At 44.7% G+C, this 17,138-nt stretch overlaps 1 protein-coding gene across 22 annotated transcripts in view; it reads right to left on the bottom strand.

The window, feature by feature from the left end:
- RALGAPA2 (Ral GTPase activating protein catalytic subunit alpha 2) overlaps positions 1-17,138 on the bottom strand; it is a 279,853-nt gene that overhangs the window by 229,815 nt on the left and 32,900 nt on the right. For all 22 annotated transcript variants that reach the window (XM_025264159.3, XM_025264145.3, XM_025264151.3 and 19 more), the window contains exon 4: positions 3,017-3,074. In XM_025264159.3, the coding sequence (XP_025119944.3) occupies positions 3,017-3,074 (58 nt within the window). The remainder of the gene's footprint in view (positions 1-3,016; positions 3,075-17,138) is intronic.

Raw genomic sequence — 17,138 nt, 5'->3', positions numbered from 1 at the left:
ATTCCTATTTGGATGTTTAAACTCCTCATTCAAACTATAATTATCCCCAACCCCATCACTGCATGTGTCTTTTCAACCCTAATGATTGCCACTAGATTGACACATGTGTAAAAACAACAAATAAGTACACTAAAGTAGTTGAAAAATACTTAAAAATTATAAAGCTCTGTATTGAAAAATGAAAAAGTATTAAAACTCACATTAGCTTAAATGTTTATCACACAGAATGTATTGTAATTTTACTTTCCTGACTTCAATGGAAGCAAATTAATCACTGCTTTCAAAAATCTACTTCTTGGCTTATCTCATTTTCGACTGCAAGACTTTCAATGCTTCAAAACCTCTTCCAATGAAGTGGCAATCCTTTAAATGTCTTTAAAAGATATTTAAAAGATAACAAAGACATTTTGAATCTAACATTGACATTATAAAATTCTTCTTTATTTTTAATTAAAAAAAAAAAAACAACACCTCCCTGTGTGTGTGTGTGCATCATGCCTCAAACCAATGAATAAGCAATGGCAGTATGACACCAGAGGAGTGATAAGAACGTGGAGAAACGCCAAAAGGGTGGTGCACAAGCTCTGCTGAAAGTGCCAGTGGGGCAAGGGCACAGGACCTCCCGGCACTGAAACATCGAAGAAAGGGGAGCAGCAATCCACTGGAGGAAACTGGCATTAACAATTTTCTCAGAGTGAATCAAGGGCCTAAATGTGAAACATACAACTACACAATCTCTAGGAGAAAACACAGATCTTTTGTGATCTTGGGTTAGGCAAAGATTCATCAGACAAGACACCAAAAGCAAAATTCATAAAAGTAAGATTGATATCCTGGACTTCATCAAAATTAATAACATCTACTCCCTGAAGTAAACTATTATGACTGAAAAGACAAACCAGAGATGGGAAGAAAATATTTCCAAATCATATGTTTGATTAAAACACTTATAACCAAAATATGTGAAGAGCTCTTAGAATTCAGTATTAGGATGAAAAAACATCCTCAACTTGAAAAACAGGCAACAGATTCATAGATACACTTCACCAAGACATACAGGTGGCAAATAGCACATGAAAAGACGCTAAAGATCACGTAGTCATTAGAGAAATGCAAATTACAACCACAATGAGATACCACTACCACTAAAATTAAAACTCAGATCATACAAAGTGTTGATGAGAATGTGGTGTAACCGGAACTCTCACACTGCTAGCAGGAATGTAAAATGGTACAAACACTTTGTTAAACATATGTCTTTATATGATGCAGCCACTTCATTCTCAAAGATTGGAAAACACGTGTCCACACAAAGACTTGCATGCAAATGTTTATAGTAGCTTTATCTGTAGCCAAATACTATTAATAGAAACAACCCAAAGGCCCATCATCAAATGGTGAACTATGGTATCTCCATGCAATGGAATACAGTACAACTCAGAAGTTAAAAAGAATGAACTGTTAATATCTGTACCAACACAGATGCATCTCAAAATAATTATATTGAGTGAAAGAAGCCAAACAAAACAGGAATATACTGCATGATTCTATTTCCATAAGACTCTAAAAAATCAAGCTATAGGCCAAAAAGCAGACTGGTGTTTGCAGATCAGGGGACTAAGGGGTGACCTGGGGAAGGGGGCAGGGGTGGTCAGAAGGAAATTCTTGGGAGTGATGGCTATATTCATCATTGTGATGGTATCCATGGATGCACAGGTGTAGACCCGTGATTAAACTTATCAAATAATATATATTAAGCATGTACAATTTGTTGTATGTCAATGATAGTCCAAAAAAAGGTTTTCTTTAAAAAAGTAAAAAAAAAAAAAAAAAACCCAGCAGGTAGCCTGGAAATGATTGAATGACAGATCAGCGGGACGGAGGCTGTGGTTAAACAGAGATGTGCGTCATGACAAGGGTCGGAGGAGAATCAGGAAGCCACGGAGGGTGAGGGGTCACGGGGCTGATGGGTAACTTACCAGGAAGGAAAAGGACTGGGAGAGAGTGAAGCCATTTAAAAAGAAAGCAAGTGGGCAAAAGATCAGAGGACACGCCGGCAACAAGGAGGGACAACGTAGCATCCTCAAGAGACAGAGGTTTCCATAGAGGGGGTGGTGGATAAGGTCAGGACTTGGTCTTGCAGGAAAATAAAAAGGCCACAATCTCATCCCCATCCTCTGAGGGAGACAGAGAATAGTCAGAGAAAACCTGGGTTTCAGCAGTGTAGGAGACTGCAGGGCTGTTCCTTAACCCAAGAAGAGGGCTTCCAGAGAGCAGAGGGGTGATGGACGAAAGACACTGGGAGGGCACCGTGTGAGCTGACATGGCATCAGGCCCAGCCAGCCCTTGGCGGGCAGGCTGCACACAGGTCCCCGGAGTTGGCTCAGCCTGGCTGTGATGCACCCTGAGAGGGTCCTGGTGTGAAGTCCACGGGGAGCTACTGATTCCTTGGGAAGAGCGGGCTCTGGGTGACCTGACTGGGGTTGGGGGAACCAGGAGGGCTTGTCAGACTCAGACTCCTGAGGAGTGAGCCATAGAAACTATGAGAGATGAGTCTCAGAGGGTGTGTTCCCAATCCCAGGCAAATCTGGGGCCACTGGGTAGCCCGGGGGCATGACCAACACGAATACTCTTAAAAAGTCATCAGCCCATTTGCAGTTTAATTATGTACCTGGTTTTTATACTATCTACAAGAAAAATCTAGTTGAACAAACTAGATTCAACGACTCATATATAAAATCCCTGCACGAATTTTGGCCATGTGTGAACATTCACTGATTGAGCCTATACCTTTAAAGCCCAAAGTGTATTTTTTTTAATATTTATTTATTTTTGGCTGTGCTAGGTCTTCATTATGGTGGGCAAGAGGTACAGAGAGGTGTAAAAATATGCTACACACACACACACACACACACACACATATATATATATGTAGAATTACAAATCCACAATCGCTTATTGGCGATTTTACTAGAAGAAATATACATTAATTAAAATTTTTTGTAATTGTTCTTACCTATACTCTGGTAATGCCATCGAAAGAAAATTCGTTCAGGTAGAAACTGCAATATTTTCTATAAAAAAAAAAAAAGGAAAATTAATATGATGCAAAGAGAAAATAAACAACAAATGAATGAAGTTACACATTTTCATGACAGCCCATAGTACATGCTATAGATCTATATATCTCTACACAGAGGGCTTCCCTGATAGCTCAAGTAGTAAAGAATCCATCTGTGATGCAGGAGATGCAAGTGACATCGGTTGGATCTCTGGGTCGGAAAGATCTCCTGGAGAAGGAAATGGCAACCTGCTCCAATATTCTTGCCTGGGAAATGCCTTGGACAGAGGAGCCTGGCGGGCTACAGTCCCTGGGGTTGCAAAGAGTCAGACATGACTGAGCAGGCAAGCATGCAGCATCTCTATACAGATGTATTTCAGAAAAGGAAAAAAAAAAACAACACTTTGCAATAGCATAAATTTCACTTTATCTTGGACCCCTATGAAACAATCTCTTTCACTTGCCCCAGGCAAGCTTCCTTCCCTGAATGTTTTAAAGAGATTACTACCCCAACTTTAATTCTCCCTAAAAGAAAGAAAAGGGAAAAAAATAACGGAAGGGATCACTGTAATTATATCACAGCCATTGCTTAAATAGAACAAAAATAACCTGTCAAATGCCAGATTCTCTAGGTTTTCTCTTTTTCCCCTTCCACTTCCCATTTCCATTAAAAGCATCACCTGTCTCCAGACAAGAAACAGAATTGGGAAGAAAGATGAACAAAGAGGGTGAGACCTTACTCCGTGGAATAAGGAAATGAAACTGGTGGCAAGGATTTCTTGAAATTAAGAGCTAAAAATTAGTTTTAGGATAGTAGTTATGATCCTCTCTCCTCCCACCATCCCTGGTAGATATAACAAAGAACCTTTACTTCTTCTGATTCTGATTTAATTAAATTCTATAGTACCCCACAATTTTCAAAAGTTTCACACACAGGATTTCATATAATCCCATAATAACTCTTCTCCCCCACCTCAACTCCCATATTGCAACCTCCCCTCTTCCCTTTCCCCACTGGCAACCACTAATTTGTTCAATATATCTATGAGTCTGCTTCTTTTTTCATTCACTAGCTTATTATATTTTTTAGATGTCACATATAAGTGATGTCACACAGTATGTGCCTTGTCTGACTTATTTCACTTAGCATAATGTTCCCCAAGTTCATTCATGTTGCTGCAAATAGCAATATTTCATTCTTTTTATGGCTGAGTAGTATTCCACTGTGTTTGATGGGAGGGTGTGTGTGTGTGTGTGTGTGTGTATATATATATATATATATATATATATACACACCTTCTTTACCCACCATCTGTCAGTGGACATTTGGGTTGCTTCCATACATTGGGAATTATAAATAGTGCTGTTGCCTTTTGTGATTCTTTAACTCATACTTTCTCTTTTACTGAAAAATTTACTACAGTACGTGTGCTCAGTCATGTCTGACTTTTTGCGACCCCAAGGACCATAGCCTGCCAGGTCCTTCTGTCCATGGAATTCTCCAGGCAAGAACACTGGAGTGGGCTGCCACTTCCTATTCCATCTACAGAGGCGAGGTTCAATATGTTTGATAACAAATGAATAATGATCCTTGTAGGCTGAGTTCTCTGGAGAACAGACCCTGCATGCAGTTAAGAGTGCCAGTGGTTTACTGGGGAGCAGCCTCTGTGAAAGAGAAATGAGGAAACAGAGGAGCCCCAGACCCCCACTCGGAGCGTATGGCCCCACAGGAGTCCGGGAGCAGATGGCCTGTTGGAGGAGCCCGGGTGCCTGAGGATGGCCAGGCCCCCTCACTGCAGCCTCAGTGGGTCACTGGCTGGGGACATGATGGGAAGAGCGTGGCGGTGGCTGGAAGCTGAGGACGGCAGCCTTGCAGCCTGGCTGGAGGGGACATGAGCTGTGCATCTGTCTGTCTGCTACAGCTGTCTTCCAGTGACTACTTGGAACATTCTCATCGTATCGAGAGGCTGAAGGCCTAAGAGAAATGACCCTACTACTTCTGCTGGCTTTGTTTCTCATCAGCTGGCTGAGGCTTCACAGGCAGCGGAGCCCAGCATTGTCTCCTCCTCCCATCTAGTCCTCTCTCCCCAGCTGAGGGAACAGCAGCAACTGGGTGTCCTCTTGGGTCAGGCTTTCTCCTCCAAGGGCATTTGGCATCCCACCTACATTCCTGACCAGGGATCAAAACCGTGCTCCTTTCACCGGAAGTGCAGAGTCTTAGCCACTAGACCACCAGGGAAGTCCCTCCAGGATTCTCTTCTGGTCCCATCTTGCCACTTAATCTAAAAATTTCGTACAGCAGATTCTGAGAAAATTAGTCTCAAGAGTCAGGGTAGAGCTTATCTCAGACAAGATGAATGCGTGGCATGCCCACGGGCTCCTCAGATCTCTGTCGTCGGGAAACCATCTGGCACTGAATTGTGCTTTTCAACCTTTCAAAATACAGATAGATTGCTCTTCTTGATTTAGGTTTCCTTTCTTAGGAGGCAACAAAGAAAAAAATGTCTTTATTTTTGCTGCTGCTGTTAACTTTATTTTTTCCCCCTTTATGTTTTTAAATTTTAATTGGAGGATAATTGCTTTCAATATTGTGTTGGCTTCTGCCATACATCAAAATATAAAGAAAGACAGCGACTACAGCAAAACGGTGGGCGAGGAGTGCTAGGACGCTGCTGGTGGGTCACAAGTAGCCTCCAACTTGTTCCGAGGTCAGGCCTGACATCGTCACCACTTTCAGACAAAAATTTTCAGATTTCCAAAATGGATGGACTTTAAAGATATTCAAAAATCAACTCAGTAAGGTTTGGATAAGAAATACCATGCCAAATATCTGAGCTACTAAGAATATTCCCAAACAGACATAATATTACACAACTCAAAGCTGAACTCACCCACAGAGATGCTTTTTGCACTCAAATATAGCAAGAGTCATTTTTTATGCATTGAAGCCTACGAGGTCAATAAAAACAAAGCCCCACACAACTATCTGTGCCTAAATGCTAAGCCTGTCCCTCAGAAAGCCCCAGATGGAGCCTACCTCTGTGGAGGCCAATACAACGTGGCATTGCTGCTGCAGCCAATATTCTAAGCACCACGACTGTGGATGCCACAGAAGCTATTGACATCTTGTTTGCAGTTTCACTGGAGAGCAAAATTTTAAAAAATGCAGGAAAGCCACACAGCGTGAATAAATATTACTTTTCTGAAAGGCACATGCTGTAGTTAATGCTTGGTGCTCAGCTGCATCTGTATGGTAATCCAACACAGCACACTCGAAATAGAAATTAGGTCTTACTACTGATCGGCACCTCGGGGAATCTGTCATTCTTTTAAGTGATTATCCACAGCCCCTTTTTTCTTCAGAACCTACTGCATGACCAGGAATAATGTGAAATGGAAGCTGCAGTTTATACAAGATGCTATCGTGTACTTTAAAACTGCTGATCTTCGTCTAATTTGTATGGGAAACTCCTTTTTTTCTTGCAAATCATTCCTAGATGATTGCAATGTATCCCAGTAGATTCACACCTGATTTTGATTCCACTTAGAAAAGGAGGTCAGTGAAGAAGGAGGAAATGTCACATAATCACCGATGCGATAACGTGACCAGTTAACTGGTCAACAATGACCAGTTAAACCTGCTCTGTGCACACAAACAGAACATGGGAGCAACTCTCCCTGAAACCAGCCGCGAGGCCCAGGGTGCAAGGTGAAGAAAACACTGACCAGAAAACACAAAGTTCAGTGTGGAGGAACAGAAGTCTTACTTAGTCACATGGCCTTTTGAGTTCAGAAAACTTAGGATGAGACAGAGCAGGTGGCTTTATAGGACATGTCCTGTGAATGCCACACGTGCTTTGGTCTCAACAGGACCCCATGGGCAGGAGCCAGATGGCCTGGAGAGTCCCAGGGTGATCTACAAAGACAGTGCCATGTTCAACCACTCAGGGCCTGGTCACCACTCATCTCTCACTAAAAATGACTATCCAGTGCAGACAAAATAGTCTCATCGAATTTTGGGTGTCAACATTTGGGACTTTGAAATTTAAGAGAAATGGAGCTAAAATTAGGAACGACAGAATCTTAAAAATAAGGTACCTACATTTTGAGTTTAAAAAGTCATGCTTTTCTTCTTATCCATGTACCCTTCTAGCTAGTCACTCACCCTGCTGTTAACTGAGCCAGGAAAGCACAGCTCTGTCTTCTTTCAGCCTCTTCCGTCTTTAAGACCCAACTCAAACATCACCTCTTGAGAAGGGCTCACCTCAACCACCCCTCCACCACATCCCTCCCCAACATGACAGGCACCAGCCACTCCTCTAGCAGCTGCTGCGTTCCTAGAGAGAAGACCTCCTATGAGCCATCTTAGGGACCCCTATGAGTGACTTAGCACATACACAGGCACATACAACAGATACAAAGAAATGCCCAAGTTTAAGGTAGGTGCTCATAATCAGACATCGCAGAAACTCAGAACCCTGACAGCAGGCGTTTGACAAAGAGAATAGAACTGGCTTTCCCAACGTTATGTGTGTGCACGCATGCTACGTCACTTCAGTCGTGTCCCACTCTGTGCGACCCCATGGACTGTAGCCTGCCGGGTTGCTCTGTCCATGGGATTCTCCAGGCAAGAATACTAGAGTGGGTTGCTATGCCCTCCTCCAGGGCATCTTCCTGACCCAGGAATAGAACCCACTTCTCTTACATCTCCTGCATTGGCAGTCAGGTTCTTTACCACTAGGGCTGCCTGGGAAGTCCCTGCCCAGTGTTACAGTAAATCTTAATACTTGATTAGATTATCACTCAAAAGGCAATACTTTTCTTGGCTAATGAGAAAAAGAAAAAAATATTGCCAAACACTTAAAATACAAGGCAAAAACATCTAAAGGAAATAGGGAATGCATACAAAAAAGAGGATGGAATCTGATTTCTCCCTCCTGTATTTTAGAAATTGATCAATATAAAAATGTGGGAAAATCTCTTTAAGCAATGAAAACTCAGAAAGGGTAAAGGATCCCATCTACGAGCAAAACACTCAGAGGAATCACTGCTTAAAGCACAGATGAACCTGTGAAGAGGAGTAGGGGTTGTGGCCCCCTCCTGAGAAAGCAGGATATCCGTAGAATATGCAGCAAAGGAGTGACCATCCTCAAAAGAAATGGATTCTTCCTTCTGAAATAGATTTGCTGAAAGAATAGGGTACTTTTTAAAGCAATTTTCACTCACAGTCTTAAGAGACCCACGAGGACACTGAGTCTTTTTTAAGATCTACATAAATAAAAACAGTAGATGCACAGGTAATGTTTGAAATCAGAAAATACTGCATGGAGATGAAAACCCAGAAAGCATGAATCTAGAGTCACCACAGAGCTTCCCACATAACCTCTTGCATCCCGAGACCTCCCTAGCACTAATCAAGCTGAACAGAGAGATAAGGGTCCAGATGTAGAACATTCAAAGCTGCAAATTCAACATACAGTTAAAAGTTCTACAGAAAATCTGAGAAGAACAAATGGATTATCCACAAAGGAACGAAACTCAGGTTGACCTCGGTCTTTCTGCAATATTAAGCTCCAGAAGGCAGCATGGTCAGCTGCTCACAGCAGGCCACTCTGAGAAGGGGCAGCAGAAGAGAGACATACAGAAGAACAGATGTCCCACAGCAAGCCAGGTCTTGCATGTGAATCTGGCATGTAACACAGATGGCTAGAGAAGGTGGCACTAGTGGTAAAGAACCACCAATGCAGAAGACGTAAGAGATGCAGGTTTGATCCCTGGATCAGGAAGATCCCCTAGGAGCCATGGACAGAGGAGCTTGGCAGGCTACAGTCCATGGGGTTGCAAAGAGTCAAACATGACTGAATTGACTTAGCACTCACACACACACACACACACACACACACACACACACACAGTACAATACAGCTCTTTTGCAAAGCAAACAAAATTCAGAGTATTGAGAAAAACAGATTATTTGAAAAGCGTAGAGCCAGCTATATTTGTCTGAAGTTTTTGTTGTTGTTTTTTTAAAAAAAGGTATTCTAGAGCTGGGAATTTTTCAGCCCCATACCTCACCTCCTCAACATATTAAATGATTCATATTCCAGCAAATACAGAGATTAGTTTTAAATAATCCAAAAACAAGGGTGCAGGTGCATAAACACCATGAACAACAATCTGTATTTATATAACTGGAATTAATTCGGGCATAAAAATAGAACAAATCTTCAAAACCATTAACATAAGAGAAATAAATGTTAAAAATATTACAATAAAATAATCTGGACAAAAAGTGCTTAAAATAGCTAAAAAGTAAGATGGACAAAAGATATATGGGGGTAAAGTAAAAGTAACGCCAAACACTGCTTTATTCTTGATCGGTTGTCAGTTATGTCATTCGCCCAGTTGTGTCCGACTCTTTGAGACCCTATGGACTGTAATCCACCAGGTTCCTCTCCATGGGATTCTCCAGGTAAGAATACTGGAGTGGGTTGCCAGGCCCTCCTCCAGGGGACCTTCCTGATCCAGGGATCAAACCTGGGCCTCCTGCACGTCAGACAGACTCCTTACTGTCTGAGCCACCAGGGATAATAAAAAGAAATTTTTAATAGCAATTTTTAAATTTAAACAATGATAGAAATGATAGAAAATCGAAAGTATATCTCCCAAATCCCAAAGCATAAACAGTCAGTAACCTCTCCCCCAAAAAACAAGAGTAGAAGAAAAAAATGTTAATGCTAATTATCACACACAAAAATAATAAATATAAATAAGTTAAATTCCTCTACCAAAGACCAAGTCACTCAGAACTGGTTTCCAAACACACAAAGACAAACAACAAGAAATACAGAAAGTGACATAGTAGCACATAATTCGACCCACAAGATGTGGTTTTGCTCTGAGTAACCCACTGGCTGGAACACCCCCAAGAGGAGTCTTCTTTACACCCGAGGTTCTGACGCAGGAAACCTCAGTCACAACCAAACTTGCCACCTCTTCTTCAATTCAAGCTTCTATTTCCTGGCTAGAAACTGCATTTTTCAGATCTCTTCAAGTTTGATACCAACACAACCAGCTGTTTGTTTTTTCTGTGCCATTTTTCACAGAACAAGAAGAAAAAAAAATTTTTACATCCAGAGAGTTTCCAGGCAGAGAAATAACCACTCCCCCAGGAGATGCTAGCACCTGGTTCCTGTACCCCTAGAACCTACAAGGATTTAAACGCATTTAAACACCCGCTTCCACACAGTTAGAACGTGTCACAGAACCGCAGTCAGCCCACGGCGAGCTCCTCTGCCAAGTTCACCCAGGGAACACCAGGTCCGCAGGAGCAGCTGGTGCCAGCAGGCTTTGCAGCCTGTCCCGCGGGGCGAGCATCTCACACGCTGGGTGTCAGCGTAGCAGCCACCACACTGCATCCAAGCAAAACACGCCGCAGAAAAATGACCATCGGATAACAGCAAACACACGCACAACTGTCTCCTGAACTGATACATGAAGAAACCAACTGGTCCAAACTGTGGTCACCTATGAATTCCAATCAGTTTAAAGGGAAAGAAAAGGGTCTTTGTGTATCTCCTGCTGTTCTAACAGTGAATACAACGTGCTCGAGTTTTAGTGTGAGGTTTTCTTATATGTGGTCCTGACGCAGAGTCTACCCTCTGCCCTTGCGGGGTTCCTGGGAGCATCTGTGGGTGCTGCCTCTGGTGGACCCACTCCTGGAGGTGTCAGCCACCCAGGGCCATGGTGCACACCACGGGAGAGGGGCCATGGCACCCCAGCTGTGGCAGAGGGCCACTGGAGTGTAATTTCACACAGCCGCAGGCTTGTCTAGCAGCTTCGGTATCCCCTTCCTCCCATGTAAACTGAGTAATTTAGTATATCCTGTTGGGTCAGTCCCAAGTTTCTCACCTAGAAGTCACAAGGCATAAGGAAAACTGTAGTCTTGGTATTAAATTTAGAAGTTAAAATGTCCAGTGAAAATGGCTCCTTTCAACTCAGACACTGTCATCTAATTCAAATTGTTATTAGTAACATGTAAAAAGATTGCTGAATTATAACCACAATTAGAATTCTAGAAGCGATTAGATGTTTATACCCTGCTTCCATCTTCCCGTCTACAGAGATCATAAAGATTTCATGATCAGAAGCAGATACGTGCTCCAGAAACAGAAGACCCAGTCCCGGGTTGTGTTATCTCCCCAACATCTCGTGCAGGGCCCGGTGCTAGGGAGCGATCACTGAGCTGACTCACCACCCCCACCTACACTTGAGACCACGGAGAAAGGGCACAGCTGGACCCCAGCCTCCCCTGTAACCCCACTTGAGGAAGTCTCAGTGGTGTTGGGGAGCAGATCACACATGGTTGTGACACGCATGTGCCCACCTGCAGTTGCCCCCAAACAAGGGCCCAACATTAATAAAAACAGCAAGCATGACTAACGTTATGAAGAAAACCAGGTCAATTCTACGTCTCTATGATTACAGAGGATGAGATGGCTGGATGGCATCACTGACTCAATGGACGTGAGTCTGAGTGAACTCCGGGAGTTGGTGCTGGACAGGGAGGCCTGGCATGCTGCGATTCATGGGGTCGCAAAGAGTCGGACACGACTGAGCAACTGAACTGAACTGAACTGATGATTACTTTAAATATACATAATACCCTTATGGTTGCTGAGGGGAAGGGATGGTTGGAGAGTTTGGGAAGGTCATGCACACACTGCTATATTCAGGATGGATGACCACCAAGGACCTATTGTATAGCACATAGAACTCAACTCAATGTTATATGCCAGCCTGGCTGGGAGTGGGTTTAGAGGAGAGTGGACACATGCATACGTGTGGCTCAGTGTCTTCGCTATTCACCTGAAACTACCACAACATTGTCAATCAGCTATACCTCGATACAAAATAAAAAGTTTAAAGTCTGAAATAAATAAATAAGTGAATATACATAACATTGTAACTGGTGTTACAATAAACACCAGTGTCATGACAATGACCCAGTACCCTGGTCATGATAATCCGGGGCATTGACTCCGCTGGCCGACTAGAACTCAGGATGGGTTGCAGGGTGGAGAGGAATTTCTGTTGGCTCTGTTCTCTGGGGACCCTGACTTTTCTCAACTGCAATCAGTCATTTAGAATTATGACAGTGACCAAGGAGCTACACTCAAAGTTGGAACCAGTCTTTTAAGAGGAAAAAAACAAACAAAAAAATCCATAGAAGCATCCAAATATTTGAAATCCTCAACAAGAACTTAGATTTCAAGGAATTAAGAAGAATCTGCTTTTCGTGTTCATTTTATTTCTTCTTGTCCGTTCTCCACTCAATAGCAGGAAACGGGTCCTTACAGGACAAAGAAATAAAAAGCACTAACAGTGTGAGAGACCCTCAGTGTGGAGTGAGGAGCCGCCCAGGAGGACTGCTGTATGGTAGACAGTCTGGAATAAATAATGACAAATAAAGCGGAGGAGACCAGGGGCTGTGGAAACTCCTTAACTGTGAAAACACAATTCTGTGGCATTGCTCTGTGTTTTCTGCTCAGAAGAGACAAAGGCCCGTGACTTAATCCTACCGATCACCTGCCCTGAATGCACAGACCTGGCCATGATTCAGCCCAAGCACTTCCCCTGAACCTCTGCAGGAGCTTCAAACTGGTCTTCATTTTCAAAAAGTTATAAAGGATACACAGATCCACCAAAAGAAGAATGGTGGAGGAGAGGGAGAGAGGTAGAGAGGGGGCAAACCTGTCAGAATGGTTTATAATCCTATTATAGCCATGATTCTAGTTTCACTTCAGGCAATTCTTCTTCATTATTAATATCTGAGGTAGAACGGGACTATTAAGTGTGAAAATATATAAATAAATGCATGTATGGTAAATACAGTCAATATTGAAATGGCACAGGGAAAGCAACTGGACAGAGCGAAAACCAGCCTGTCGTCTCCTCTTCTCCCACACAGCCTGGGGCTCTGCATTGGTCCAGCTGACTTATTATCATCTAGAAGGCTACTGAAAGTCTTTTCCCCCTATTTTGAGGAAAAGAATTTGAGGCTAAACCCACTATCGATATAAGCTCCCATGGAACACTGAAAAACAAGAGAGCCCAGACTGAATTCCATTAGAGTAAAGAGAGAAAGCCCACTAGAGTCCTAGACTCCCAGCTGGTCATTACGACTCCCAGACACCAGTGTGCCCAGCAAGGCTGCCCAGGACGGGTCCCCTTCGAGCCAGCATCACCCCCACAGATGCCAAGGAGGAGACTGATGTCCACATCAAAGTCATCCTCATTAGCGAAGGAAAAACAAAACCTATGGGCCCCAGTAACACCCTGCTATTCTGTCGGCCCCTGAAGAAGCCTCGGGTCACCCGTGCTCTCCAGGCGACTCACCACTGGCTCTGAGGTCAAGGCTTCTCCCACCAGAACCCCCCACCAACGGAGGGGTGGGGAGGACGCCGGGCAGCCCCCTGGGAGGAAGGACACTGATGCTGTTTTCTTTATTGGGGGGATGGACGGAAGGGGGCACATGAAGTCTGACCTCGTTTGACAGCCCCTGATTTAGAATGCTCATTTTATCTTAACATAAGCACGAAAAGAGAAGAATGAAATTGTTTTCTGACTTTTCAACTCTGCATGTGCAGAAGGCCACTTCTCCAACCAATAGGCAGGGGCGTGTTCCCTTCAGCCAAAGCCTCCTTGCAGCAAAACCCTAAACCTGTGGTGAAGTCCGCTCCCCACGAGGACAGGGAAGAGTCACAGGCTGAGGACTTAACCAGGTGCCTGAGGAAGAAGAAACGAGTCTCCCAGACGAGGCGGCCAGGCTGTGCGGGAACACGCCATAGCCTCACGGTCCAACTGGCAGCCACTAACACGCATGTGGCCACCTAAGTTTAAAACTTACATCAAATAAAATGACATACAATTCAAATTTACGTTGCTCAGTCACGCTAGCCACGTTCCAAGCACAAAGTGGCCCAGTGGTGGCCTAACTGCATATGGAACAGTCTCATCATCCCAGAAAGTTCTGGTGAACAGGGCTGCTCCAGAGAAGAAAGCAACAGGGATGTTTAGAGACTCAAAGGCTAACCAGAGGTAAACGGATTGAATATTAAAACTAAACAGAAGCATGAAGCTAAATTTCAGGCTAAAAAAAGACTTCTCTGCAAACTTCTTATTTTGAATATGTCTTGTTTGGAGACTTCGGTCAGAACTACCTTTGTGCAACCCTCGGCTGGTAGAACTGAGGTGCCCCCAGAACTCAGCTGGTCCCACCCCTGCCGCAGAGGCATAGGCTCTAAGACAAAGGAAGGCTCAGGGCCTTGGTCAAGGCCACGCGGCTCGCTGTACCAAAGCCGGATCCAAACCTCGCCCGCCCTTCTGCTACCTTTCTCCTATCTCTTTTGTCCAGGGAGTTTCAAGTGAGAAAAGAAAATACTTTTTTAGCATAAAAATACCACATGATCCCATGGGAGATAAATGGAGAATTTAAGAGGCTTTAATCCAACAACAAATATTATCAAGTGCGAGACGCTGTGGGGGCCCAAAGGATGCTCTCTCATGGCAGCAGGGCCGGCCCAGGAGCTTCCTGTCTGGTTAGGAAGCTAAGAGAGGGCCACCTTCAGGGAAAACTAGGAACAACCAGCTGGGACAAGCCGGAGTGCATTCTAGGAGCTCACAGAGGACAGTGGGCACCTTCAGCTGCAGATGCCAGGAGAAACGGGTGGGTCTGAACAGAGCCTGAAAAATGGGCCAGATGAAGAGAAGCATAATGGACAGGCCCTGAAAAGAGAACTCTGTAAACCAAGAGGCAGGAGGGAAGCTGTGCAGAAAGAGGCCTGGGGAGGCGCGGCGGGGGGAGGGGGCGGGTGGTGGGAAGGAGGGTGGCAGGTGACAAGCCCAGGGGGCTGACAGCACTTTCACAGAGTGGCCCCGACAGCCAAGCCGGGCGGGAGCCTGCACAGGAGACCCAGGGATCCCGAGTGTGAGACCAGCTCCGACAATACTTCACAGGAGGCAAAGACCCCATTCAGTCTCTGGGGAGGACAAACACAGGGTTTATTTAGTCTCCTGGGGTAAGCTGGATAAATTCAAAACTAACAGATCCAGGAATCAAATGTCCTGTAGATCTGTGATTGCTAACTGTGTGATATTGGAAAAACAGATGAATAAGTAGCATCTGAGGCCAAAATACAGGTAAGTTTGATATGAAACCTCTTCTACAGATGTGTATTTTAATTGGGGAGTGGGAGGCTGGGGAAACACCTTGCTGTCAAACAATCCAGACACCCTGTCTCTCTACTAAAGGAAGGATAAAGTATAGCGTCGCAGATAGCTAGAAACGCATCTCTTTAACAACTGTGGCTTCTCATTTTCTCGATTCCTGATGCTCTGACGCCTGGAGCCCTGCTGGGCTGGCAGAGACTACCCTCCCCAGGGTTAGCGGATTCCTGGATAGCACCTGCCAGCGCGCCTTCGATATGCAAACCAGTCAAGCCCAAATCCGCACACGGCCACCTCCGTTACTGGGTTCTCACTGCCTGGGACACAATCTCCTGCCCAGATCACCTGGGGACCAGGTCCTGGACAGCCAGGGACCACCCCCATGGCCCACAGCCCACTGACAGGATTCAAATTATCTGACCCTAAATCTGCTCTGCCTGCTCATGACCTTGCCTGGCCCTTTCCTTCCCACAGAAGCCACCTCCGTTCCTCTCTTCCTGCTCTCGTCACCTTGGAGCTTCTCTTCAGGGCCCACCTGACGTCCCACACTTCCTGCTTCTGGCACTGTACGTACTATAACAACCTCTGCCTTCATGCCAATCATCTTCAGGTCTGTGAGTCTTCCCACACCTGATTAAAACAAATTCCAGGAAGGGTTAAAAACCTCTCAACTGCTGAATCCAGAAGGATCTCAAAGTCAAGTCAGTTATTTGACCTTGAAACCCATTCACCAGGCGCCTGACATTGCCACATCAACCCTCCTTTGACCTATGTAGGTAGCCACCTCAAGGGCCACCGTCACTTCTGAGAAGGGCCGTTCAGAATTTCCTGACTCAGAAGGTGGTTACTGGCGCTCTGACGTACCCGTTCTCACCAGGGACTCTTCAGTTTACCACGAAATGTAACACATGCTCCATAAGGGCAGGGGATTCTGTCCAACTCACTGCTGTACCTCCAGCATCTAGAAGGGCGCCTGACACAGAGTAGGTATGCGATAAACACATCTAATGAATGAATGGCCTGCACAAGAATAGGCGTATGCTGGTATCACAGCCCTTGGAGCACAGCTTGATCATTGAGACTCCTAAGTGGTGCACAGCCCGGTGCTGAGTTCAGGAATGGGTTCCAGAGTGAGACCAGAGGTTCAGCCTCTATCTACCACTGGACAGATATGCAACCTTGGGCAAGTCACCTGACACAATGAAGCCCCCATCCTTCTATCCATGAAAAACTGAAAAGACTGTATCTACCTCCAATTTCCTGAAAGGATTAAACAGGATGGCCCAAGTGAAGCATTTACATTCTGGTCAAGACAGCAATGGAGACTCATGGCAGGGGGCCCCACACCATCAACTCCACACGCCCGTTTGAAACACACAGCAATGATAGATGATTTTTTTTTTTTTTTTTTGGCTGCACTGGGTCTGTGTTGCTGCATGTGGGCTACTCTCTGGTTGCAGTGCTTGGGCTTTGCATTGCTGTGACCTCTGCTATTGCAGAGCACTGGCTCTAGGCATTCAGGCTTCAATATTCGTGGCCATGGGCTTAGTTACTCCACCACATGTGGGATCCTCTCAGACCAGGAATTGAACCTGTGTCCCCTGCCTTGGCAGGCAGATTCCTAAACACTGGACTACCAGGGAAGTGCCATGAAATATGTTTTTAGAAGAAGAGTAAAACTAAGGAGTCATAACCTCAATTAGTTGTGAAAAACGTCACTGTGAGCCAGCAACAAGAGTTACTCCAAGTGGTACAGAAGTTTGAAACTAAGGGCAAGGGTGGCTGAGGTCAGCTTTTGAGGGGTACCATCCTCCACTGAACATAAAGGCAGATGTAATGCTCCACCGGC

This window comes from Bubalus bubalis, chromosome 14 (genome assembly GCF_019923935.1).
Source record: "Bubalus bubalis isolate 160015118507 breed Murrah chromosome 14, NDDB_SH_1, whole genome shotgun sequence".
Classification (NCBI taxonomy): Eukaryota; Metazoa; Chordata; class Mammalia; order Artiodactyla; family Bovidae; genus Bubalus; species Bubalus bubalis.
Note: the sequence above shows the minus strand (reverse complement) of the source record. Positions and strands in the feature narration are given on the sequence as shown.